This window comes from Apaloderma vittatum, unplaced genomic scaffold, assembly GCF_000703405.1.
Source record: "Apaloderma vittatum isolate BGI_N311 unplaced genomic scaffold, ASM70340v1 scaffold14170, whole genome shotgun sequence".
Taxonomy (NCBI): Eukaryota; Metazoa; Chordata; class Aves; order Trogoniformes; family Trogonidae; genus Apaloderma; species Apaloderma vittatum.
The window spans coordinates 8531-35574 of NW_009696315.1; the positions used below are offsets into that span (position 1 = coordinate 8531).

A 27044-nucleotide genomic window follows, 5' to 3' on the forward strand; every position below is an offset into this window, starting at 1 on the left:
CAGGAGAGCACTAGTGCCTTACCTTTTCTCAGCTGTATACTGAGCCTCTTCCCTATCTTTTTGGTGTTATACCCACTGTTTGCAGTGGAGGTGAGAACTTTCTGAGGTGACGGTACCAGGCCCGAGGGCGGTTTCCCTGATGAATTCACACTATGAGGTAGCTGCGAGTAGGAGTCTGTCTGATCAGCGTGGTTACCCGCTCGAGACATTCTTTGTAACGTGTGAAGTCCAGAATTGTTAATACTTTTGCCGTCAGCATACTGGGAATCGGGGCTGAACCGGCTGGAGTAGTACGTGTTCTTCTCGCTTTGGGACAACTGTTCATACTGCTCTTTATTTGCCGCAGGGACCACGTGGAACCAAATGAACGGCGTACGCATGGCTTGGCGAAACATATGCTGTGCTCTAGGTTTCAAAATGAACAGAAAATTAGCAAATTAGGACTGGCAGCCTACAAGACATTATAAGCATAATTACTAATGTTAATTAAGCAGCATGAGCTGACAGACACATTGCACTCAAGCATAAACCATAAAACTTGAATCTGTTCACTAGTCTACTTGGTCTGCTTTTCTGCTACGGTTTATTGCGTTAGGGCAAAACGATGGTTAAATATGCTTAAAAACTAACGTTCCAAACACTGGATTTGGAACAGCAAAAAATTTAACCACATTGTTGAAATGGAATGACTGCAGTGTCCTTTTGTTTTGAACCTTGGTAATTGCCATAATTGTGATAGCAGTCATCACAGCGACAACAGAATTATTAGAAAGAAAATTACACTTTATAAAAGACTATGTATTTCCATAATTTGCTGAAAGTATATGCAGCCTTGTAAAAAGTCTAGTTTACACTTCACTTTTTGTTAGTAGTGTTTCAGAACACAACATTAAGAAATAGGAAAATAATGCTTAATCCTGCAGAGACAGACAGTGAGCTCTAGGTCATGATCCAAAGTACACAAAGTCAGTAAGTCTTTTCACAGACTTAACACATTGTGATTCAGAACCACAGAACAAGCGAAGACAAGCTGCTTTCAACCATATGGTAAAATGTCATGTTCCAATCCAGGTCAGAGTCAAAGAAATAAATATCACATTTCAAATGTATATTAAATATAGGATGGTCAGAATAAATGATAGTCACTTGGCCCTCAACATATTAGGGTTTTCAGAACAATATTATCATCTTTGGAATCTCACATTTTCTGCATACTTCTACTCTGTTTTTTCTTTCAACTATCTGTGTGTGAACTACAACGTGATCTCACTTCTAAAAGTCTTTCTGATTCACCATTTCAGGATGCTACTAAGTACAGGCATCCACCCCAATCTCTCAAACTTCTCTGGAATTTTCTGCATATAGTAGCACTAGTTCTCACATACACAAAACCACAAATATTTTTAAAATGTTAAAAACAAAGTCTCTATGCTGTCCACTTCTATTGCACATGATGCAGTGCAAGTATAAGAGCAAAAGTCATATGGAAATTTCAGGATAAACAGCATACCAAAGCAAGAAGAAAAAAGCTGTTATGCGCAAAACCAATCAAATAAGAAGTGCATATACTCTAATGCCAATAATTATCCTGATTTTTTTGTATTTGGCTAACTAAAAACCACTAATGTCCCTTAATGTATCTTTTCTTTGTTACAAAGGCAAGCTTAGACAACTTTTTCTTACTTTGTTCAAATTACTGAAAGGTGCAGTGTTAAAGACTAAATAATGCAATGTAATGTGTGCTAAGTACACCTACTGTTCAAATCTCCTATTTCGAAGGTCTCCATCGTTAATCCTTACAATACAATCATTCTCACGAAAAAGGTTTTCTTGTTCAGCTTTTCCACCCTTCTCCAACCGCTTTACCAGCAGCCCCAGGGTTCTGGAACATTAAGATTACAAATGATTACTCTTCGAACAATTTGCAGTACAGAAAATCCTACTGATTTAATATTTTATCATAATCACCATAGAAACTAAATTTTAAACCATCTTTACCTTGAAGGAGGATATCACAGCTTCAAATAATTTACAGGCATTACATGAATTATTATCCCTTATCCATGAAAAAAAAGCCTAGGTGAATCAAGCATGTCACTTAAAAGTAAGAACAAATAGGCCATGTGATGACAGCATGTCCATTCTTGCAAAAGGCCTTGAGTTCTAGCACTAAAAGCTCTAAGAAGCACCATATATCTGGGAGCTTTCTTTTCTGCTAGTTAACTAAAGTTGAATGACTTCCACATAATATTCAAATTTCTGAAATAGCAGAGAATACAAACAGACATCACTACTGCTTCTGTGCAAGTGAAACTTGGGAGTCATCTCACACAACAAGCAGCCTATAATGAAGGGATGGATAAATGCTTTTATTTTTAAACCTTAACTTTTCTACTGAATGCCATTTTTAGTTTAGCATATTATCTTAAATTAATTGGTTCAGCAATGACTGAAGACAATTACCATTTGATAGCCTCTGCACAATGAGCTGGTCACTTCTGTCCAGTGCTTACCCACAGGACATTACTAGACAGAAAAGATAAACAAATCTTCAACCTGAAACTATGAAATGGATCCTGAAGAATGAATTTCTGAGGTACTAGTAGGATAGTGTGAAAAGTCAAATGATGTTTCTATACCTGAACTCTAGATTTGAAGAAGGACTCAATCTTCAGGATTACTCTTGCACTGAAATTGCATTTGTTTTTTCTTTTTTTTAAAGAACAGCTTTACACTGAAATCCCACAGGATTTGACAGTGGGTCAAATTTGCTCATCCAAGTCAATGGCATTACTTTTCAGATGTTATTTCAAGGCATGGCAAAAAAAAATACTTGGTTACATGGCAGGAATTGCAAGACCGTAGTCTAGGACTACTAGCACAAAACTTTCAGCGATCACTGCAGTTCACACATACCTCAAAGTAAAAGAGCAGTCAATGATGCTTAAAAGGACTCCCCATGCTCTCCTAAGTTACGCACCTGAGCACTTCATCAAATGGGTCAGAAAAGCAAAATTAACTGTAATTTATTTCTTCCACTTCAGATTTTTAAATTACAATCAACATACACAAATACAGTATCTGTTTTACAGAACAGTCATATGTTTTCTCCTACAAAGCAGATGAAGGAAAAAGAAGAATGATCCTAGTAGTATTTCCATTTTGGAATCACCTGGAGACATTAAGATACGATATTGAAAGGATCTATACACTTAAACAGACTAAGAGGAGAAAAACAACATAAAGCAATTTGACAACAAAAATCATCAGACAATGTTTGAGTCAGACAGTAACACTTAAGCGACACTATTCTGTTTCCAAATGATTTTTTTTGAAAATATCTAACGAACTGCAGCTTTGACCTGTCCGGGGTCCCATCAGAGCAAACCTTCTCCACCCTCATTTAGTTCCCAATGGACCACTTGGATACAGTCATTGGTGCCACCTGTGATGGGGCTGGACTTAAGCTGAGCTGCTGTAATTACAGCAACGTGTCTCTTTGCAATCACAATGGTGAGCACAAGGACCAGAAAGATTCCATAAAGCTAAAGTATCATTGTGCTAGAATACATGCATTTCAGGAAAAAAAAAAAATCTTCAAACCCAAAACCAATACTAGTGTGTATCTAGTCTTGTCACTCCCCATTCCAAGTTGATATTCCTCAGGTTTGGAAACTTCCACCTTTTGCAGATTCCTTCCAACAGCCCAGCATCTTTCATGTCAAATAAATAAATAGAAAACCAACACAAAAACAATTTTCCCAAATTTCACAAAGCAGAACCAATTCTTCCATGTTTGCTTAAATATAAAAAATATCAAAATATCAATATGTTACATGCCACAAGAAATTCTACGCAAACTACAACAGTCTAAGTTAATACGCTACATGAAATAATATGATTATTTCATCCCAATGTCTCCGGCTACTTATGATCATTAAGTAATTGGTTTATCAATGCTTTTTGCATAGAATTTTTCTTGAAATGCTGTTTTCTGCTGTTTCATATTCTGAAGTTACATTAAATTACTAACGTAAGATGCATCCTTATGCATGGTTTGTCATTTCTTAAATTTTCTTTATATAAGCTTTCAAATCTAGTAAAAGTATTAGCAATCCTAACCAATGCTAAAATAATGTAACAAATAAATAAACTACAAGTCAAAATTGCAAATAATCTCATTAAACACAGGCTACAAATTCTACTAATGCAAGATTGCTCATCCCAGACACAACATATGGTGTTCATGAGGATTTTGGTTTTTAACAAATGTTAGAGGTAGGTTAACCAAGGCATATAAAGCTGAAGTCCCTGAAAAAAAGATTCAAAGCTGGATGAATAGCCTGAATCAAACCTGAAACCAGGATCCTCACAGTGCCTTTCAATTTATTTAATTTTTATATACAAACACATGGGGCAAAAGATCCCTTTAGACAGTTCCAGAAACAGTTTCCTTAACACAGTTCTGCATAGCACTCTCCCAGAAAACGTACGCTCCTGAAAATTTTAGTGACAAAAGCTTATCAATTTCCTACAGCATTTCTTCAGCACATTATGGTTAGTTGCAAGCATATGACTCTAAAAAAAAGGCATTATGGGAATTCATGTTTGTTATTGCAGTAACTGGAGATAAACACAGTAGACCTGATATTGCAAATATGCAATAACCTAAAAACTAATTGGATTTTTTTTCCCTGCCATATGTCACCACCATTAATCCTGGTAAATGAAGATGTAGCTCTACTACAGTTTCAATATTACGTTTCCTACATTAGCTAAACATACATTTTGAAAGCCTGTAAACTAATCTAGTATAAAGTAAAAAAGTCACTATATATACTTGTTTGCACACAACCATGTAGCATACAAATATATCGGTGCATTTGAATTTGCTTGATTTTGTCCAACTCAAGTAAATCAACGCCTCTTCCACCACATTCTCCCATTATGTTTTAAACCACAACTTCTTCAAGAATGAGATTAAACATTGTGTGAAACATTCTCCAAATCTACAGCCTTGGTGAAACAATAAGTATAAAGGGAATTTTGGTACCTGCACTGTTTTAGACTGACGTTAGCTGACATGGGGACAGAAGGAAAACAGTAACAAAGCACAGAGCTCAGTCTTTGTTTTAAATACCTAATTGGGAGTGTAAACAGCTTAGATTATGTTAGCGTTTGCACCACTGTATTTCTACAAGGTTCATTACTCTAATTATACAATTAAAATAAACTCAGCTACATGTGTTAACATTTCAGTTCTTGGTATAAATTACAACCAATGATAAAACTAGAAATAAGCAACGAATGTTTTATTGACAACTAAATTGCCTGAGTTAGTCTGGGTAGTTGTTTGAAATTGTGAACTCCCCACATGCCATCCAGCTGTATGGAAATGATGATAATTTGTCTTAATAAAAACTGACAGTGTAAATACTATGAGAGGAATAAAAATATTACGCTGAGCATCTAGAATATGATTTGGCCATCATCACCCATTGTACATACACACTGAAGTTGTTTACCTATTACCTGCAAGCTAACTGTAATCTAATCAAATCAGAACAGAAAATAACCAATTTAGATGTTTACGTAAAGTCACTAACACAAAAAGGCAAAAACTAAATTACAGGGCAAAAATAAGGATAGATTGATAAGCTGATGTGTAGCGGTTTCACACAACGTAAGAGCTCTGGTAAGTTCTACAGGAACATAAACACAGTAAATATTTCCTGAGATTCGGAGGTTAGAGTAGGCAAATCAACTTGTTTGTTCAAATTAAATTATTGTGGCTGATCGATGCTAAATTGAACATAAACTCCTTTGCACAACGTTGACGTGAGGCCTTAAAATAACTTTATCAGCTTTGATGCCTGAAATCCGGAATCAATTTCCTATTTTTGGTAACTACTCCTAAGATTTCAACTTGAGTAATCCTTCCTATAATACTTCCTATTAAGTTTATATAACTTTTTAAAGGCTGAGATCAGACAAAGAAAGCCTTGAATTCACCTAAAAGAGTGAGGGAATGGTACGTTCACACCACAGGGAAACTTTTCCCAATGCTTCTGGTTTTTGAAAACCATGGCTATGTTTGAGACTTAAAAGGCTGGAAATGCAGGAGAGGAATAAATGGAGATGCAGATAACACATTCCTCCTAGATCATCAAACAGAATAGGATCATTAGAGAGGCCCTTTGGAGGCAGTGTGAAGGACGCTCACTACGGACAATGGACATTAGATATTACTTCAGTTTTCTTCGTATCTTGGGTAGAAGACTGTAACTTCCACAATAACATACGAAGAGTTTTATAAAATCTCGAAAATGAAGGACACTTCTAAAACAAAAAAACAAACCCTAAAACAAACTAAAGAACAGAAAAACATATAAATAATTTTCTAGTATGGGGATTATGTATACATCAATGCATACCTTCATTTGAGGTTTTTCGTGTGTTTTTTTTTTAAACAAAATCTGTTGAGTTTGTCATTTAAACTGACAAAAAAAGGCAATAAAATTCAATCTCTTATTTTTCCCAATCTTCTGAGACTTCCTTGATATTTTTAGGACATTCAGGATATATAACATAGAAACACAGATTTAATATTTTTAGCTGCCAGGTTTTAGCTGTAGGATTTATCATGGATTTTGTGGCATGCTTCAATAGGAAGAACAGCTGGAGAGACCTACATACTGCTCTGCATCAAAGTGACGTGTCTGATGCTTACTAATGGATGTTCTTTATGGGGTTTTCAGATGAACATCCAAATCCTTTTTTGTTCTGTTTTACTAAGTAGACTTCACAGTAGTCTCGGGGCCATGGGATTATAACTTCCATATTATTCACAGAAATTTCTGATGTTATCTCACATATTCCTTGCATTAATTGAATCTCCTTCCAAAGACAGACATTGAAAGACTTCAGAAGAGCAGCTAGCGTATACAGCTTGGGAAGATTTCAAAGACTCTTGAAAGCAGAAGAGGCCAACAGTAAATAACACTAGAATTATTATAAAGCTTGCAGAGGAGAACTCAATGCAACCCCATCTATGCATCAACATCCCTCATCAGGCAGGATTGCTCAAATGTTATTCTTAAGGGATGGGATGCTTGCGCTCCTCTCTGAGCACCTAATAAGAAGGAGGGATTGGTGTTGAAGGCACAGATTTAGAATTTTCCTTCCTTTTATGCTTTCCTTTCATTCGCTTCCTCTTTGCTCTGCTCTCATTTAAACTCTACACTTTCTGTTCTGTCCTTCTCTTTGCTTTCATTTTGATGCCTCCTATTCTGCTTAGCACTGCATCTGTGCCATTGAAAAAATACGCCAGCAAGTTTTACAAACAAAGTTTTATCTTGAAAAACTTCACAACCATAAGGTAATGAATATGTATACCCCTCCTTCCTTTTGATGAGGTAAACAAACTCGTTATGTAAAGTATATGATCAAAAAGGCCATTAAAAGACTGATACACTTCTAGAGGTAAAAACACAAGGACAATAAAACATATCCAAAGAAGAAAGTTTGACCATATTTGTACAAATCAAAAGTACTTTTCCCTGGGGATTATGGAGAGGTTGTTTTGTGTGGGTTTTTTTTGTTAGAAGAAGTCTTGGTTTTACTAGGAACAGAAATAATTAGTAGCATCTATATAGATGAGGCAGAGGTCTCTTCAGGTTTGTTCAAGATCGAAATCAATACTGAAGACAGATTCTTACTCCAAACCCTCAAAAGACTGTGAAAAAGTCAAGTGTTTCCTCAACATAAATAAAGCACATAGTTATGGTACATAATTGTTAGAGGACTGGAGTATTTACTTTGGGGGAGGAAGAAATTTTTGGTGGGAGAAGACCCCTCCTATTGCATGGCAGGAACAGGGAGAATTGCATTAGTACGTTTTTACATTTTTTTCACTTTTTAACGTTATTGATTTAATAACCATTGCCTATTGAGTAACATTTCCAAAAGCAAAAGAAAGGAACTGAAAGAAAAATAATTGAAAACACAGCATGACTGGAATTGAACACTAAGCAAATATAAAAAAAAACAGTGGGCCAGTGGACTAAGCTATATGATACATCAGAATTTTTCTTTTTGGACATTCCTCAGAGTCTTTACTGAGGTTCTGTGTTTGATTTTGTATATTTAGGTTTCTACTGAGCAGTTCCCTGGCTCAAGTAAGTTAGTTCACTGTAGCACTGAGCACTACACTTTGGAGGCAGAGGAGGAACAAAGAGCAGCCACGTGTTCGAGTGAGAAACAAGTAGGCAGAAGAGGATCCCTGCCAAACATCTGCTCTCCCTCTGAATCTAGCAAAAGGAGAACCAAGTGTACCTTACCTTATCCATTCAAGAGAGCTGTGAGACTAAAAGAAAACAATTAAAAAAAAAACCCAAAAACCAAAACCAGAACAAACCAACCTCCCCACCAAGCACCACAGAACTGGAGCTGGGAAACACACACTGCAGGGAGCTGGGGAAAAAGTCTTTACTCTCAGTGAAAGGCTGCAGGTAGAGGTGTGGGCACAGCGGAGGGTAAAGCAGCAGCACAACACAAGTGCCTATAATCAATACCGTGCAATGAACTTTTCTTTCACTGCAAGGCAGAGAGCATGGGAGAAATGTTTTGAAAATATCCCAGGTCCTTTCCTAGTCTGCCCTTCACACTTTCAAGACATGGACCCAAGTATCTCCCCTATTCAGGAGATAAGTTTGTAAGGGTTTGAAAAAACTCAGATAGCAATTGCATGTACCATTCAGTTTTCTGTGAGGGGAGTTCTAGTATTATGACGAAAAAGTATATAAACTTTAATACAAAAATTAATTCCCCTGTAACAGAATTTGATTTTCAAGTATGGCCTGATTCTACACATCTGTATTTAAAATTGGCTTTCCTGTAATAAAACTTTGTCATACAACCCTAAACTCAGAACACACACAAAAAAAAAGTGTTAAAAGTGCTTTGTAGCTCTTGACATAGCTAGCATAGTTTAAAAAATGTGACATATTTTATTTCTCTGTTTATGGCTTTTTCATTTTACATGCTCTCACTATGTATGAACAGTTTAAGCTTCACCTCAGACTTGACAAGCATGTTAATATCCTGGAGATGAATTTTAGTTAAGTTAAAATTCTTATTCAAAACGTCGAAATACACATCTCCAGCATCCATTTTATTAAACACGTACTTGGGAGACAGCCAACATTCTTTGTCTTGGCCTTCACACTGTCTAAATCCTAGATAACTGTGTGAACATTTCAACCATTTCCAACTCTATGGGATTTACTTCTTAGCTTATGTTTGAAGTATCATTCACTCATACCCTTTCCGTCCACACAATGAATTTGATAGATTTCAGATTATGAAGAGGTGGAAGTTTGTTCTTAATACCTGTAGTCCTCAGAGAAAGCAGCCTTAAATTTTTTAAAAAAGTAAATTTTCTCACTATACGTGTTAGTATGGAAGCGTTTGTTTTAAAGTAACAACTTCAAATAAAGCTCTTATACTGTGTTTAAAATCCTTTGAAGGTGTTGGCACAGAAGGAAAAATACATTTACCATACCTGAAAAGAGGGTATTAATATTTGATATAGAGAGAGAGATATATATTATAGCAAGATAGTTTTGCTCTTCATCACTAAACTGAAATTGTTGCTGGGTCAACAGACATGGGAGAACATAACACCCCTTCACATGTAAACAAAGATTATTTTTTAAAATACGTATCTGTTCCTCTTTTCCTTAAAGAGGAAAAATACAGTGTATACTTAAAATATGCATCACCAAAATAAAATTTGCATTTACTACTGAGGAATTATCATTTGTCAGCATAAAAGCTTCAAAGCCACCAGTAATTACTATAAAAGTTAAGCTATTTTCTGAGATAGTGTTAATGATCCTACATTTTAAAACTCTACTTTATCAAGTAAGCATTAGAGATTATGCATTCTGCTTAGCAATATAATCCCCCACATTATATTTGTAATGTAAAGGACTTCACACTTCCTTTGGTAAACAATCCAACTTCAGGAGTTCCAGCCTGTCAAACAGTAAAACAGGTTCACCGTCCCCCAAATTGGAATGTTTCAACTGGTTCTGCTACTTCACTTTAACCCCAACAGATGGCCCATCACTACATATCGAAAGCATGATGATTGTTTTCTCTTCCACTCTTATCCAAGGCAGGCATAGGATGCCTCTGGTTTAGACTCCTGCTGTTATTTGGAAACTTGTGGCTCTAAACAGTCAGTAAGGAAATGCTGCATAAACATCTACCTGAATTAAAGCAGCAGATTATAACTTTTAGAGTCCAAAAAAGAAATGCCTTTATACTTCAACTTCCCATGAGACCACAACAGAACCTCTACTTAGAGCCCACTGTCCTAACTCCTTTTAAGCAGAGCCTTTCCATTATAGAGCACATTGCAAGTACTGAGTCACTAAACTCGCATTTCTTCCTTTCTTAATCAATGAGACTGCCTTTTGGAAAAAATTGCACTATTCTACAGAAGGCAAAGGCACACAACACATAAATTAAGATAAAACACAGCAAGTTACAATTCAAGTAAAATCCTACACAATACGTTACCTTCCGCCTCGGGCACTGAAAGGCACTACATGGATTCCCAGAGGCCCGCCGTCATTGGAGACTTCTACGAGCTTTACCATATCACTGTGAGACAATGATGAATGAGGGAATATGAACATGTACCGTGAAGGAACCAAAAAACCTCACACAAACATACACAGAAAAACAAAACCATTCCAGAAAGCAAATCATGGTGATGAAAGCACTGCTGAATGCTACGTACCTGAAGATTAATCTGATGGCATGAAAGGAGATCAATCATCAAAAACAATGCAATTAATAAACTAAACAAAAATCAAAGATAATTTCTGTAAACTGTTTGCTACATAGAAATAGGTATAATCATCATCATCATTGCATGCATACTGTTTTCTTTTTTCCTTATTCTAAAGCTAAATTTGACCATTGAGCAGAAATACCTTAAATTACACATAAATTTTTTCCTCGGAAGCCTAAAAGCTGATCATAGGACCAGCATGCTTTATTTTTTATCTTAAAGAGAGCCCACTCTAAGCCTTAACATCAGCTTTCACATAACTACTCCTTAATCAAATGAGAATTACTAAATTTTAACTGGCTAAATTCCTCTAGTTTTAAAACATATTGATTTTTTTTAATGTAATTCCATTTCTTTTATTCAAAGATTTTCGTATCTGTATGTCCTCACAATATAAAATTTCCAAAGTAAGATTTAACTATAAAACCAACCAGACGTCCTTCTGAAGCAACTATGCATCTAGTTTTCAATTTTGCTGTGGAGAGGAAAAAAATCAAAGAGGAAGGAGAAGTTCAGAAAGAGACATGCAAAAATTCTAGAAATAGATTTGGACCAAATCTACTGATGTGTTTGAAACATATCCACATCTGGAAAGGTGGAATATAGCCCATAAACCATAAATAGTTATAAATAGCCAAATGAGAAAATAATATATGGAGGCCAAATCTCTCAGTAAATCTGGAAGTGAGAGATCTGAATAAAAGCCACGATGTAAATTGCTAGCTTATGCCTCTCTCTGTTATTGCTGGCTTTTTCCGTATTTCCTGGCTCTACATAGATATACACATCTTTGAGAAGCTTGTTTCTCATAAGTGTACAAAGCAAATTTAATCTAGAAATGGAGTAAAGAGCAAGACCAATGCCTTACGATAGCAGTAAAAGATTTTCTACTTCCCTCAATAAGCTCTTGATCGTATGGTGACCCACCACAAAAGCTTGCAGGATCTGAATTTTGAGAATACCAGACAACACAGAGTTATGAAGTCAACAAAAATCCTGCTGCTTGTTTTACATTTCTTCCACATAATGTTCTTAACATATTTTTAAGGTAGCCTTTACATTTGTTGTCTCAATTCGTGTCTGAATTTTTTAACTCATTTTTTAAACATCATAAACAGGAGGTCTTTATCCCTATTGCCACTATTTAGCTCAAGAAAGTATTGCTACAACAGGACAGATGAGAGACATCAGCCCAAACCATTTTATTCTTCAGACCTGGACCAATGTTCTGACTGACAGCATTACAGCATTTGGTAATGTTCCCCGTCCCCATTTCTGTACAGGCTAACTTCATTTCTTCCTCTCCATACACTGAGGCCAAGTTTACATTAACTAGTGTGCAAAGCAGCTCACAGGTACTCTGAAAGCCAACTTTTGCTATTGGTATGCAACCAATGATCCTATGATCAACTTTTTTTCTGACTTTCTTATTATCTTAAAAGAAAACCGAAGGCTCAGGAAGAGAACAAGCGAAAATAAGTGTGATGCACCTGGAATGGTCATAAGTGGAAAGACAGCTTAAATTCTTTTAAAAACAAAAAAAAGCCCACAGTTTTCTTATCCAGTCTACACTGTTTAACTGGGTCTACCGCTTGAGTCAATAACGTTCTTTTTTTCCAAAATGTACATTTAAGGTCTAGGCACCCAATTTTCTTATATCGTTTCTTCTCCAGAAAAATCCATCCCACATTCAGATGTTAAACTCCGTAAAATGGAAAACAAAAGGAAGTGACCCCTTCCTAAGTGAGATTGTTTCCATTTGCCTCCTGATTTTCTCAGAAGTTTGGGCCAACTACTTCAAACACAAAGAAGTATGATATCAAACTAGAAAAGAATAAAGTAGCATATGATGAAAAGTCAGTAAGTTACATGAAGGCAACACCAAGAAGCATTAAACTTGACAGAAGTTCTGTGAACTATTTAGCAAATAGCATTTGGAATTTACCATGTAACAGATTTTGTAAATGAAAGAAAGTAAAACTCAGCGTGTATTGCCTAATAGATGTCACCATGATCTTTATCTAACATTTAAACCCTCTGCACCTAATTCGTAATTTAATTCAGAAATAATAGAAGTGGAAGATATATTTTTATTTAAAATTTAAGTTTAATCAATTTAAAAGGTTTACTTTAAGGGTAGAAGGGATATTTTCTCATTAATTCCATAGTGAGGAATGGATCAGCTCTTTGCAACGAAATGCAAAAGGTCAAGCTTGCTCTACCTCGTGATGCAGTAAAATATCATTTACTGTTTTTTTTTTAAAAATTAGGAGCTTCTCAGTCTTAAACATCAGTTTTGACAAAGTATGACATTTTGGAGCACACAATTTAAGTGACCTTCATGCACATCATCCTAGTAGACTGAATTGGTGACAGGGATTAAGATTTTCCCCTTTGAAATTCTTGCCTGTTGATTTATTTGTGCTAGCACTGACCCTATTCCTTCTGTCAAGTTTTCAGAGTTCCATCAAATAAGCATCTTCTCTGAGGCAGAAAAATCTACTGTAGCATCAGCACTTATAAATGTCAAGTTTCCAGTGTTCATTTTTAACACAGGCTTTTAAAACTGTTTAAAATCAGCTTAAAAAGAGTCCACAAAGCAAATTGTTTAAAAACAAAACAACATGTAACTTAAAAAAAAACCAAACTGCCCCACTTTCTTAATAGCTGTATCACTCATATTATTCTAAAATTTTTTGCTAGTCTATGTTCAGTCTCAAGACTCATCATTAAAACAATGTGTTCTGCCAATAACTTACTCCAGGGAAAAATTTGTAGTGTTCTCCAAACCAGTGTCTGCATGTCCAAGAGGCTCAACTCTGCTGTTGTCCTCCTCTGTTCGATCTTCATCCTAGATATTAAAAAAAAAAAAACATAATCATTTAAACTCAGTTTTAATACGCTAAATCACTTTAATAATGCCATTTTACCATTTTCAGATTGTTGAGGTAAAAACAAGTGCAGTGGAAATGCGTGCTTCCATGACTACAAAACTATGTTCTGTTACTGTCTGAAAGTGCTGTAAATTCGTTTTTGTCACTTTATGTGTTTTTTGTTATGATATTTACAATTTGGCCAGTTTTATATCTTAAATTTAGTACAATTGTAAAAGCAACACTACAGAAACTATCACAGCCAGCAGTTTTCTAAAAGGTACCCAAGTAAAAGCACAAAATAGACAATGTTCATCAGCTTTTGGGCAATTTCCTTCTGAGCTCTCTCTGGGCAGGGCATTCGGAATTTGACTGAAGACACAAGACAGCTCACTCAGGCCCATTTGCAAAGAGTTAAAAACAGTATAAGGAAATGCAGCTCTTACAATTCCATGAAGCACCAAGACCTCTAAACATTTTATCACAGACCTTTATTAATAGCATGCCAGAAAAGGCTGACATCAAAGAGTTACGTGACGCTCTAATGCTACCCAATTGATTTTATTTTTAATTTGACTTTCCAAAAAGTACATACATTATTCACCAGATGTATAATTTTAATGTCAAAGTTGTGATTGCCATACTTTCAAATGAAGATCAAGGTAATTCAAGGACTACCAGTAAGGTCTAAAACCTTTCTTACACCTGTGTTACTCATTAGAAGCCTATACTTTTAATCAGCTGTGTGACCAAAACCAAAATATTATGAAGTGTGAACAACAGGTTTCACATAGCAGAATTACATTCTGCAGCAAGAACCATCAAGTCAGTAAAATAATGACAGGTTATGAGTTCAGCAGTCAGATGATATATTAAATTATCGAAGACATATTAAAGGCAGCAGAGGCAGTTGGTAACGTCCAGTTGATATTTCTACTGAGAATGCACGAAAGCAGGAGGCTGGATGCCTCAAGCTTCCAGGGGCTGCAGCTATGCCATGCGCACCCTGGCTAGGAGGGCGCCGCATGAAGCCAGGCTACTTGAAGATTGATGATCCTGTGCTTTGAGAGGCTTTAATACGCACTTCTTTGTCATCTATCTCTGTTAAGCACTAGGTAAGTAATGCATTTCAAAGGTTAACCAGCATCTTGAACCTGCCTAGAACTGTATTAAGAATGTAAACAAGAACTCAGAATAAAATATTTTCCCTAAATGCTGCTTATAAACATTGCTTATAAAGATAATCCACATATATCATTTGACATAAGCTACTGTTTACATTTCTACATTTACTGATTTTTCAGCTGAAGATCTATATGTTCCACTGCATGAAGTTTAAAAATAAATAAATATTCAAATCTGCATGGCAGTTCTAAAGTTACATTCAAAAAGGCACATACAGGAAAATCAGAACATTTGGAGTTGTTTCACATTAAAAAGAAACGTTCCACCCTGTTTTGTACAGCATCTTGCAGATCACTGTTGCCATGGGTTTCTTGTTTTGAAGCTAGGGATGCTGGTGATTGTAGACAACTATGTAAGTATTTATATTGCACTGAAGCTATCATGTGCAAGATCAGAGTTGCTGATGAAACATAATTTTGAATTTCAGCTATGATAAAAGGTCATCACAAATGAATGTGACTTCGTTAAAACAACGTTCTTGGCAACTTTCCACGTGTGGTCTTTTCAAGCAAACATACGCTAAGTATAAACACATGTAAGAAGAGACTGAAATAACATCCTACCTAGTAGTAGATCTGACAATGCCAACAAATAAATGTGTGCCTTTATGCAGTATCATTTTAGCACGTATTTACATACGTACAACGTAAACATCTTTCATCTAGTACGACCTGGGTCCTACACTATCATTATTCAGCCCCACAGGTTTTGCCCTTGACTGGTTTCAAGTAAGTCTGTAAACAACACACTTGGTCTTTGCAGCCGTTCTTTGGACTTGCTCTTGTTAGACTCACTTTCAGTGTCCTCCTGGGATGAAGCCCGTCGTGAAAGACTTAAGCTAAATCCTTGTAGAAAGCTTTCTTTGCACCACTTCCCAGCCCAGAGAGTATCTTTGCTCTCCTTGCCAGAGCCTCGTAATGTGAGCTCACTCCTAAACCTCTCCACTTGCTGCACATCTCCTTTTCCTTCTTGCTGTCCCACCTGCTGCTCCAGAGGTTTACTTTGCCATCCCCTTGCTTGATCCTGAGCACACTCCTGTATCCTATCTTTTAATACTAGGATATAACACCTTAGAAACTGCAAACCAAAAGCTATGCAAAACAGATGCTATCTGGCACCATCGCAACTACTTTTTGTGCCTTTTGTATTGAGAACGATAAACACAGCAAGTTTTGGAACCAGACTCACTGTCAGTTATCCAAGCAATTAAGAAACAGCAGCTCCCACACGCCTCTGTCTGGCTTTCCCGAACAGCAGACAGATCAGAATCAAAAACATGCATGTGCCTGTAAATAGGTGCTTAGAGGAGGAATCACAACCCTAACGAACACGTTACTGCCACAAACAACAGATGTAAGATGTATCCTTTTAAAAATCTTTAATATTACAGTAATCAGGCTCTCTTTTCTTCTCAAAATAACACAGATTTTGATTCACATTGAAGTGAACAGAGATAAGAATTGGACACCTGCACAGGGATTTGACTTAAAATTCTGATTTACTAAGAAAAGTAACCAGCTGTAAAAATCTCTGCATCAACCAATTATTTCTTTATTTGGAAAGTAGTTTTCTTCTGAAAGGCAAATTCCACCTGGATGTGCTATCATAAGGTAACACAAGGAAAAGGACATTTAGAAGAAAAAGAAAGTTTCTGAGAACTCAGATGGATATTATTGTAGGTATTTTGTCGGAAATAACTGATTTGAGCAAACTCCCAGGTTTGCAAGGTTTCTTTTCTCTCTATAAAAACATCAATCCCTGCTGTATCAAAAAGACATAGCTTTTAATGTACAGCCACTAAAGACAGAATGGTTTTATTTTCCCAAAACTGAAATTGAAATAGTTACTAAAAGATCATTTCATTTTTACAGCACAAAGGAAAACGTAAAGCACCTCTTCCCATGTACTTCTACATATTGTGATGTGTTCAGTGTAAAATTCCCGCAGTTCCCTGTTGCTGAGATGACTCAGCCAGGGCCTCTAACCTGGGCCTTGCCGTCCCACCAGGCATGCATGGAACTTTCCATAAAGCATCCGTGGATCTGCCATGTATTTAGGCTACAAATACAGATTAAACAGTCTCACAACTTCAAACAAAGACGTCAAACAGAAAAGAAATTTCTTGAAATTTCTTTTAGTTAGTTTAAGAGAGTTAGGGATTTCACAAAGTTATTTTTACTTTTAAATTGATCTGTACATAATTCCTGTGTCTTGCAAGCACCAAGCTTGTGCACAGGTAGGCAGCTGCAGATGCTTGCAAAAAATTAAATTAAAAAAAAAGGCACTGTTTCTAAGAATCATTATTGTTCTAAGTTCTCTAACAAAATTAATGACTCAAAACATGAAAAATTATCTAAACTGCTCAAAATAGACTATTAGTGTTAGCAGTTCTGCCTATAGAGGTCTGTTTCAGTTCATCTGCACAGCGATAATAAAATACAGATGAAAATTTGCCAATTTGTTTAGTATTTTTGAAGAAAATTTTCCTACCACCTCTTAAGATGACAAAATCCTCAGAACCAATAAATATTAGCAGCACACTTGCCAGCAGAATCTTATTCAATGTATATGAATCCAAACAGTAATATATATGTGAATCTAAACAGTCCCTTTAACCACATTTTCTCAGATTATTTCTGAGTGAAGACTGCCTTGTATCATTTCCAAAGCTCCAAATCAGCCTTGCCTTCCCTATCTTACAGGACATTTTATCTTTCATTACTGAAATAGCTGCTGCCTCTCCACAATTACTACCAGTCACTATTTCACCTTCAAAGTACTTTCCCACTCTGCTGTTCTATACACTTCTAATGAACTCCCCAAAATCACAAGCAGAACTTGTTCACATTCCTTCATCTTTTGACAAAACTCAATAGCAGCCAGGGAGTCTGCATAAAGTTAATGTGGTCACTTAAATTCCTACAGGTTCAATTTGCACCGTCTTTATTTCTAGGTGCCTGGTCTGATAAAGTGCCAATTACAACCTGCCTCAGCCAGACACAATGGGAAATGGGCTCTGAAGGCATGTAAGGGTTATGTATAAATCTGTCTTCTCTGAACACTTAGTCCTGTCTCTTGAAGTCAATAGCAACAACTCCATTGCACCAGCAACTCAAAATAAATGGGACTAAAGGTGTTTGACTCGGGTGGAGTTTTTTTCCAGTTCAGAGGCATGTAATAATGACTTCATCGTTGTCCAGAATGTGATTGGGAGTTTTAGTAATGATGGTTGCATGAAAGAGTAACTCTGCTTTCTGATGACTTGAAGACTCCATGGCAAGGTCTGCTACAATGACCAATATAGGAGGAAAGATCTGACTGGTCACTTTTTCTGTTACAAAACAACCATCTTGCGCATTGAGTAAATCTGAATTAGTATTTAGGAAAGGTAAGCCGTAAATGAAGTTTATCAATGTGACATGTGTGCATGGAGTTGTGCTAAGGTTTCACCACTGGCTTCGCTTTTGCACGTTCTCATCGTTCAGTTCTGCAAACTGCAGTGTTAAATTCGTATCTCGTGTCTCCACCTGCACCTCCAACACCAGCTACAGGCACCCTCTCCCAAACCTGCACCTTCCTGCCCTGACTTTGCTGTTAACTTATTCTCACCGTAGACAGCTTAATCCTCCACCTTGTCTGTATGCCAGGAAGGGGATTACGGAAAGCCAGGACAGCCAGGGTACCAGTGTTCAGCATCCATGTCCAGCACCAGCCCGCACCAAGCACAAGCCGGCATCTCAGCTGGCTCGGCTCCACCACGGAGCCCTCACTTGGGAAAGCACGCTCCACTACCCCGAGATTTAATGTATTCAGTGCAAAGAGGAAGTCTGGGAAATTTAGCTGTAAATTGTAGTAAATCTGTTCACATTGTACACTAACCAAATTTTTTTTTCTGACTCGCAAAGTTGTTAACTGAGCAAGAGATCCAGCCTCAGCAGAAAGACAGGCTGACATGGGTACACAAGAGCTACACAAAGGAACCGTCTTTTGAAACATAATTAAACCTGTTTCAATTTTTACTAGTCTGCAAAGTAACTGCAGCAAGAATCTTCATACAGCGTGGATGTTCTCATTATACAACACTTGCAGCATTTTTATTAGCATTAGCAGCAGAAAGCAGGGTCTGGAAATGGCAAGCATCGCAGTAAACAGGCAGAGCTACCAGTGTGAGCAACATATGATAAATATATCAGACATATACCCTTCTGCAAATAAAAAACTGTCAATACACAGCCTCTGTGATCTGGAAGAAGAATTCAAGCTTGTTTCTGGCTTTTTCTCCTTTTTTTTTTAAATTCTAGCATAGTGAGTGAAAGCTCTGTAAATACCAACATAAAGGAAGAGTATATAACATTCAATAGGTACTTTAAATTTTACCGTACAGAAGGACACACTATCAATACCGACAAGCTCTTGCAAGACTTCACACAAGTATTTTTTTCCCTAGCTGGGATATAGCAAAAGTAATGCTTATGTTGTTAAAATACGCCCTTCTCTTCATCTTTCGCCTTTTACTCTCCTGCACTTCTCTGTAACAATTACAGAACAAGAGACAGTCTTTGCTATTAGTCTTCTGGCAGCCATGTTTTCTAAATGTTTGCTTGGTCCTTGCAACATAAAGTAGGTTTTCTCTCCGTATGATCAGAGTTGATAGGAAACAGCTCCTAAGGGACCCATTTTCCTGTATCTTAACTAGCACAAGTATACCAGCATCAGGCTTTTGTGCTAATGTTCTCACTTCTTGATTAACTGGCCAAATCTCCAGAGAATGGCAATTTTCAATCAAATCTGAAGAGCAGTTACAAAGATCACAGGGGGAAAAAAACCAAAAGTTATTGAATAAAATAAAAAATAAAAAGGGTTTCTCCCTCTTGAACACATGAATATGCACAAATAATTAGGTGAGAGCTTTCTGCAATCCACATCAGTCCTATACTAGGTGCACTGTACTATCAGTAACATCATCATCAATCCAGGGAGAGAAAGGAGAGACAGAAACCTTACATTAAATTATCATCCACTTAAATGACAAAAAAAACTCAACAAATTCTTAAATCTTGAGAGAGAGAAAGAGATACACACCTATGAGTTCAAACTCTCAGTCATTCCTATGATATTCACATCCTTGTGCAGGATGGTCATCCCACAACTGGGAATGGCAATATTCATAGAGTTTCTATCTGCCTCACTACTCTAAAATGAAATTTGCCTTGCTGAGTCAAATTGGTGAATAGATATCATACAGACACAGAAGAGTGCAGAATGGAAGGGATTTCCCAGGTCTCTGATGAATATCAAATTCATCCCCTGCTATCACAGGCAATCATCTCTTATTTCCCATTTAATAAACTGATCAAGCTGAGCCTTAAAACTGGTTGGCTTCATGACGGCACTATTTTTGCTGTGAAGTGCCTTGTCAGGAAATGTTTTTACAGCTTTAAAGAGAAACAGTTTTGATTTCCTATTGTCCAAAAAGCAGAACACCAGATAGCCGAGGAATATAATTTGATACAACCTTCCTTTGATAAAAAATATGACACTTCATTAAGTTTTGACTAACTACCATTTATTCATGCGTAATGACTCTTCTTAAAACATATACTGAAAGCCGCCTAACATGGATAACAAGGAAGCCCTATAGTATCTCAATTATTCTGTAATGTGTATTAGCTTAGAGGTCTACTGAAGTCCATAGTCTTTAGGGGCTTAAGAACCTGCAATACATCACTGAAATCACACCCCTACTTTCTGTAGGAGTTTGGTGGCACACAGCTGTCCAGGCTAGTGGCAGGAGCACAACACAAATACTGTTTGGCCATTTAATGGAGCTTCTACTAAAAAAGCTCTTCACTAGATGATGCTGTAGTTAATTCTTTTTTACAGTAGGCAACACAGCATTGAAAAATATGAGAGCCTTTTAAGAGTTTTAGTAGATTAGATAAAAGGTTTTCTTGCTAGTGAATTTGAGACATTTTACTGGTTCTGCTTCTTTACAGTAAAGAAAATCTCGGACATGACCTTACAGTGGTAGCTTGCCCACAAACAGCACCAAATGCATTAAAACTCAAAGGGTTTTTTTTGTTGTTGACTGAACATACTTGTTAATTAATGTAGCTGAATGGTCTATGCCTACCAGCAGAAAAAGAATATTGAGGGGGGATATTGAGGGAATACTGAGGGGGGGAAAGGCAAATAGATAAGCAACTTAGCAACGCCATCAATGGAAATGGCACAAAACGGGATCTGATAGCGAAAGAAAACCATACTAAAGTCTAAAGTAATGCCGATTCTCAAGCATTTCACAATACATATTTTAATCTTATTTCATAGATTGTATTAGCTGTTTGAGTGAAAACTGCAACCTTTGTTTTCCTCTGGCTGAAGGCATCCCACTCCAGACCGTTCCAGTGACTTCTGCAGGACTACAGACAGCCCGAGGCAGGAGGCAGCGGGAGGAGATGTGCTGTAAGCTGATAGTTACCGTGACAAATCCACACATCAGGGTTCCTCTGCAGATGGCAAGTATCAAATGGGTAACAGCAATAAATAGCTGTTCCCAACAGATCATATTTAAGGGACATTTTAAAGACAACTCAACTGTTATTGGAGCACAACAGCTATTTCACGGTCAGACACAGCTCTAAGTCCACAAATAATACACATCACCATAATATAGCACATTAAAACTTATTATAAGAACGATAATTCAGTGCTCTGAATTTTTGTTCATTGACAAATCGGTAAATTGTTGCCAAACTGAACCTGGTAACACCTTGATTTCTTATTTCAAAGAGAGACTTAAGGTGAAGACACTGAGTCCTTTCTTAATTCCTACACTGACTTGCTGTAAGTGGCAAAAATCACGTAAAAGTGAATCTCTCTATTAATATGTTGGGGATCATAGTCCATGTGTGCAAAGACAAACACAGATAAGACGCTTGGACATGACAGTCTGAAAAGCAGTAATATTAAAATGGATTCTACTTGTCTCAGCAGCAGTTTAGGATGCTGAGCCACAAAATGCCTCTTCTTGCTCAAAGATACCAGATGAGCTTCACTTCTTCCTTTTCTCATCACTTGGTAACTCCTACAGTCCATAACCTTTTTTTTAAACATTTTAATAGATCCAAAGTATCTGAAGGATTACAAAACTCAAGACATTTCATCACGTAATGAATTTGTGAGACAGTTCACTTACAAAGCGACCTATAAGCAAAACCATCCACAGCTAATGGGAAAAGCCAGAAAAGGTTTGGCATGACCAGACAGGGTATCCCAGCACTAACAGCGGTGCCTGTTGGTCAGTCCACTCAAATGAATTTTTAAAGAAACAATGTGATGATAGAAAGCCAACTACAAGATTAGATGCAACAAGAAAGCACTAATCTCCCAAGCTAAATATTTGGGACATATAAAACATGAATTGCCACACTTTCCATATTAACCAAAGCATCTAAAGAGCTTTCTGAAGATCTGATCAATAACAATTTATAGATCTGTTCATTGTATTACAAAGACAAGTACTGATCTCACAGACCCATGAACAACTATATCAAATTACCTAAAATTGATTGTTGCCTTAAAAACAAAATGGGTTCATTCTGTGTAACTGCCTGCTTTCTGTTCTTCCTCAGGATCCAAAACATATCTGTTTCACAGGCAACAGTCTGTGCTCTTTGTTTATTTTAAATAACGCTTATCTACAGACTATTTCCACGTTCAAATCTCTGAAATTTTATACTCTTGTCATACCATTCAGAGACTGACATACAGACCACCAGGATCTGCCAGTTTAAAACAAATACGAGGGTTCATGTTAAATACAGATTCAAAGTCACACTTTGATGTCAGAGTCATGGGAAATATTTTTAATGGAAATAGTTATCAGATTTATTTGAAACAAGGCTACAATTATAGGTCAATATATAATCACATTCCCCTGCAAAGTTTAGCCTAAAGGCCAGGCCTGGTTTTGTGAAGTCTCTTTTATCACTTACCTTGTAATAACACAGGAATTACCTCAATTACAGAGACATCCTCACATGGTGAGCCAACATGAGTGCTGCACTTGCCACATAACAAACACACTTCTGGTTGAGGATTCCTATACCATTTCTCTTTCCTTTCATCGTTTTAAGTGACATATATATATGCATCAATACACCACCACCATACCGGGTTAACTCATATAATATCCACGTATTTAGAGAAAATTGTCCCTGCATTGGTAAAAGATGCTTTACTTGAAATATTTCACAACAGGAGCTATTTTTTACAAAATGAAGTCTATTTTTCTTAAGAACTCAAGTTCCTCTTACTCCACAATTCCAGGTTATACAGATCCTGGACTCTAGGGCCAGCAAAGAACAAAAAAAAAAAAATCATTTTATACAGAGAAGGTGATGTTTATGGAAGGAGAAAAATACAATATACTTTTAACAGAAAGAATTACTATGGCATCCAGGAAATAAATATGCATACATATAAATATATATATATATACGCATGCTTCTAAATCCACATACGTATTTATAAGAAAACAGCAACAGCGAAGACATTAGTTTTTTCTTAAGGTAAGAAAAAAAAGGAAGTACATGGCAGTTGTACAACTACAGTGTGTTTGGGTTTTGTGCAGTGTACTCTAAAGTAGGTCAAGTTAGGCACATCCATTAGTTCTCCTATAAATAGATCCACACTAAGTTCACCTGCTTGTTCCTAATGTAGAGCAACAGAATTTTAAATACTTTTTTCTTTAATCTGGGAAGTTAGCCTATGCTGTATACAGATACTTAAAAAAAAAAAATAAATTCATTAAGTCCTGGGTGATTTTTAAAAGCTAATGAAATGACAACGGACACATGAAATTGGGACACACACTTTTTTGCCCCCAACAGAAAACCAAATGTACCTGCCTCCACCTATAAGTTTAGAGATCTGAAAGACTTCTGCAGAAATGCATTACAGATGAGTCACATAGTTTCCCCTTGATATTGAGACAAAGGGAAGGAGAAAATTCTGCATAAATCACCTCCTATATTCACTGTAACACTCCTGAATATATTATTATTCACCTCATCTTTTCAAAGACCATGATGTTCATCCTCTTGAGGCTTCTTTTTTTCCTTTTTCTTCCTTTTTTTTTAAGATACAAAAAGCATTTCTTATTTAGCAACTTGATTTTGTCATTAGGCAATTTTCAAACAGGTCTCATAGCTCTTTTATCCTCACTCTTTTTTTTTCTTTTTTTTTTAATCTGAAATAGTCCCTTGTTGCCTGATTTGCAGATCTGTATCAGCATGTGAGGATTTCACTAGCTTTAGCCAAGTACAGAATAGTTCGATACCCTCGAGTACTGAATGTAAGAGTCAATTTAGAAGCAAGCTAAAAGTATAGCACTCTGTTCTCCGTCACACAAAACATCATTTTACTCACAGAGGCATCTTAATAACAAAATTCAATTCTAGATATTTTTCTTGGCATGGCTAAGGACTGTTTAGAGATGACATCAGAAAGCTTACTGAACACTTGGCTTTTTAAAAAATCTAATTAAATATCTGTTTTCCAATAAGCTAGTTCGTTGGTGGGAATTTAAAGCAAGCATGTATTCTGTAACTTTAAATTTTGTCTCATTTAGGAAACATAATTTGCAAGGGTTTTGGTTTTGTGTTGCTAAAAATCACTCTGTGAATTTTGCCCAAAGAACTAGAAAATCGTAATTATATTTTATCATCTCACTAAGATGGACATAGTTTTCATCTATGCAAAGTACATGGGTTTCCTCTCATTTAGACAGTGGTTTGTCTTTGATTCTCATTTGCTAGGATGTTCTAACATATAGCTTTGATTTATGACTTTTTTAATTTCAGTTCCTGCTGTTTTAAAGGTCATTTGTGTTACACACCATGTAGATGGACAAACACACCCAAGCTAAAGGATCCCTAACTTGCATAGCTTAAAATTACTTGTTCCTGATTCAGTTCTTCCTCCCCTAAAGAAACAAAAGCAGGCGAGGTCCCAGCCCCAATTTCCAGGGGAGGAAGCTCCACAAGGGAACCCCGGCACTGTGATGGCACCACGAGGCCCTTGGCCTCGCCACAGGGGCACAAGGCACCCGAGCCTGCTCTCAGCTCCTGCGCAGAGTTCGAGGGATGAGATTTTACCATTTCTCAGTTTTACTTCCCTTTTGCCAAAGTGCACAGTTACATGTCACGTTTCGCTTTTCACCTCATCCTTCACTGAGGAACTCCACTAAAATTGCTTCAGTTGAGCTCCATGTATGCTGTGGCATTTTCTTTTTTTGGTCTTTTGCACAACGTGAATTTTACCTTAGGCACCAAACAAATTCACGATTTTAATAACAAAAAATACTATAGCATTTTTCATTGTTCTTTGCTCAATTTGTTTTGCTGAAGTCAACATGAAAAACAATTTCAAACTTCTCAGTAAATGCTTCATTTACGAATGCTCCATTCCAAGTGCCTACAGGGTTACAATCTGGTCTATGACAATTTTATTAATTTTTTAATCAAAAGCATTAAATCAAATTCAAAATAAATAGTAGTCAGTACTTCTGTAGTGCCCTCCAGCACAGCATGGCAAAAGTGCTTCATGGACAATAATGACTTTAGCTTCACTTCACCCTCTGGAAGATTAAAATTTATTCTCCAAATCCTTTCTTTAGTTGAGGAAATTGAGGCCCAGAAGATTTCTTTCCATATTTCTGAGGTTCATCTCCAGCCATAGATGCTCCCAGTTTTGGGTGATCTCTCTGAGAAAGACAGAGCCTTACTTTCCAAAAAATATAAAATAATCACATGTGCTCATTAACTCAACCAAAAAAGACAGAAGCAAAAATGGCACTTTAAAAATAAGATAGCATTACACCAATTTCTGAAAACACCAAAAAAACATCTAGACTCATCACTGCAAGTCATTCCCTGTCCAGGGCAGCAAGCAGCACCACAGGCCCCATCACTGGAGGCTGGGGACAGGATGAGGAAAGCACCGATTCCCCCAGAGTGGTTTGGTCCCAAAAACACAGCAGCATGTGCACATGTAGAAATCTCACACAATACGCGACGACACATGAAAAACAGCCAAACTGCACCATCATCACCATCTCACTTAAGCTGTCCAGGGACCATCAAAGAAGACTTCTTTGTCTAAAATGTACCAAGAAACAAAGTGTAGGACATCACATCAGTGCTAGAAGCACAGATCCAGAGGCTTTCTGCAAACTAACTGCAAATTATACAAAAAGAAAAGTAATTCAATAAATAAATCATTTATTGCCATGTCTTGTACCAGAAGACCCAGTCAGCATGGGTTAATGAAGAGCAGGTCCTGTTTAACAAACCTGATCTCCTACTATGACTGGCTGGATGAAGGAAAGGCTGCGGATGTCATCTAGAATTTAGTAAGGCATTCGACACTATTGCCAACAGCATTCTCCTAGAGAAATTGACTGCCCTTGGCTTGGGTGGGCATACACTTTGCTGGGTGAAAAACTGGTTGGATGGCTGAGTCCAGAGAGTCATGGTCAAGGGAGTTTTAAATCCAGTTGGGGGCTGGTCACGAGTGGTGTCTCCTAGGGCTCGGTACTGAGGCTGCTGCTGTTTAACATTCTTATCAATACTTGGATGAGGAGATAGAATGCACCCTTAGTAAATTTGCAGACAACACCAAGCTGGGCGGATGTGTCAATCTGCTTGAGGATAGGGAGGCTCTGCAGAGGGATCTGGACAGGCTGGATCGATGGGCTGAGGCCAATCACATGAGTTTCAATAAGGCCAAATGCTGGGTCCTGCACTTCAGCCGCAACAACCCCAGCAGCGCTACAGGCTTGGGGAGGAGTGGCTGGAGAGCTGCCAGGCAGAGAGGGACCTGGGTGTGTTACAGACGGCCGGCTGAACATGAGCCAGCAGTGTGCCCAGGTGGCCCAGAAGGCCAACAGCATCCTGGCCTGGATCAGGAATGGTGCTGTCAGCAGGAGCAGGGAGGTGATCATGCCCCTGTACTCGGCTTTGGTGAGGTCTCACCTCGAGTGCTGTGCCCAGTTTTGGGCCCCTCACTACAAGAGGGACATCAAGGTGCTGGAGGTGGCTGCCAAGCTGGTAAAGGAT

General features: G+C 37.2%; 1 protein-coding gene across 1 annotated transcript in view; it reads right to left on the reverse strand.

The window, feature by feature from the left end:
• LOC104277702 (partitioning defective 3 homolog) overlaps positions 1-27044 on the reverse strand; it is a gene marked incomplete at both ends in the record, with an annotated part of 93849 nt that continues 66805 nt past the window's right edge. The window contains 4 exons of the mRNA XM_009874430.1: positions 1-405; positions 1757-1882; positions 10588-10671; positions 13624-13715. Coding sequence (XP_009872732.1) covers positions 1-405; positions 1757-1882; positions 10588-10671; positions 13624-13715 — 707 coding nt within the window. The remainder of the gene's footprint in view (positions 406-1756; positions 1883-10587; positions 10672-13623; positions 13716-27044) is intronic.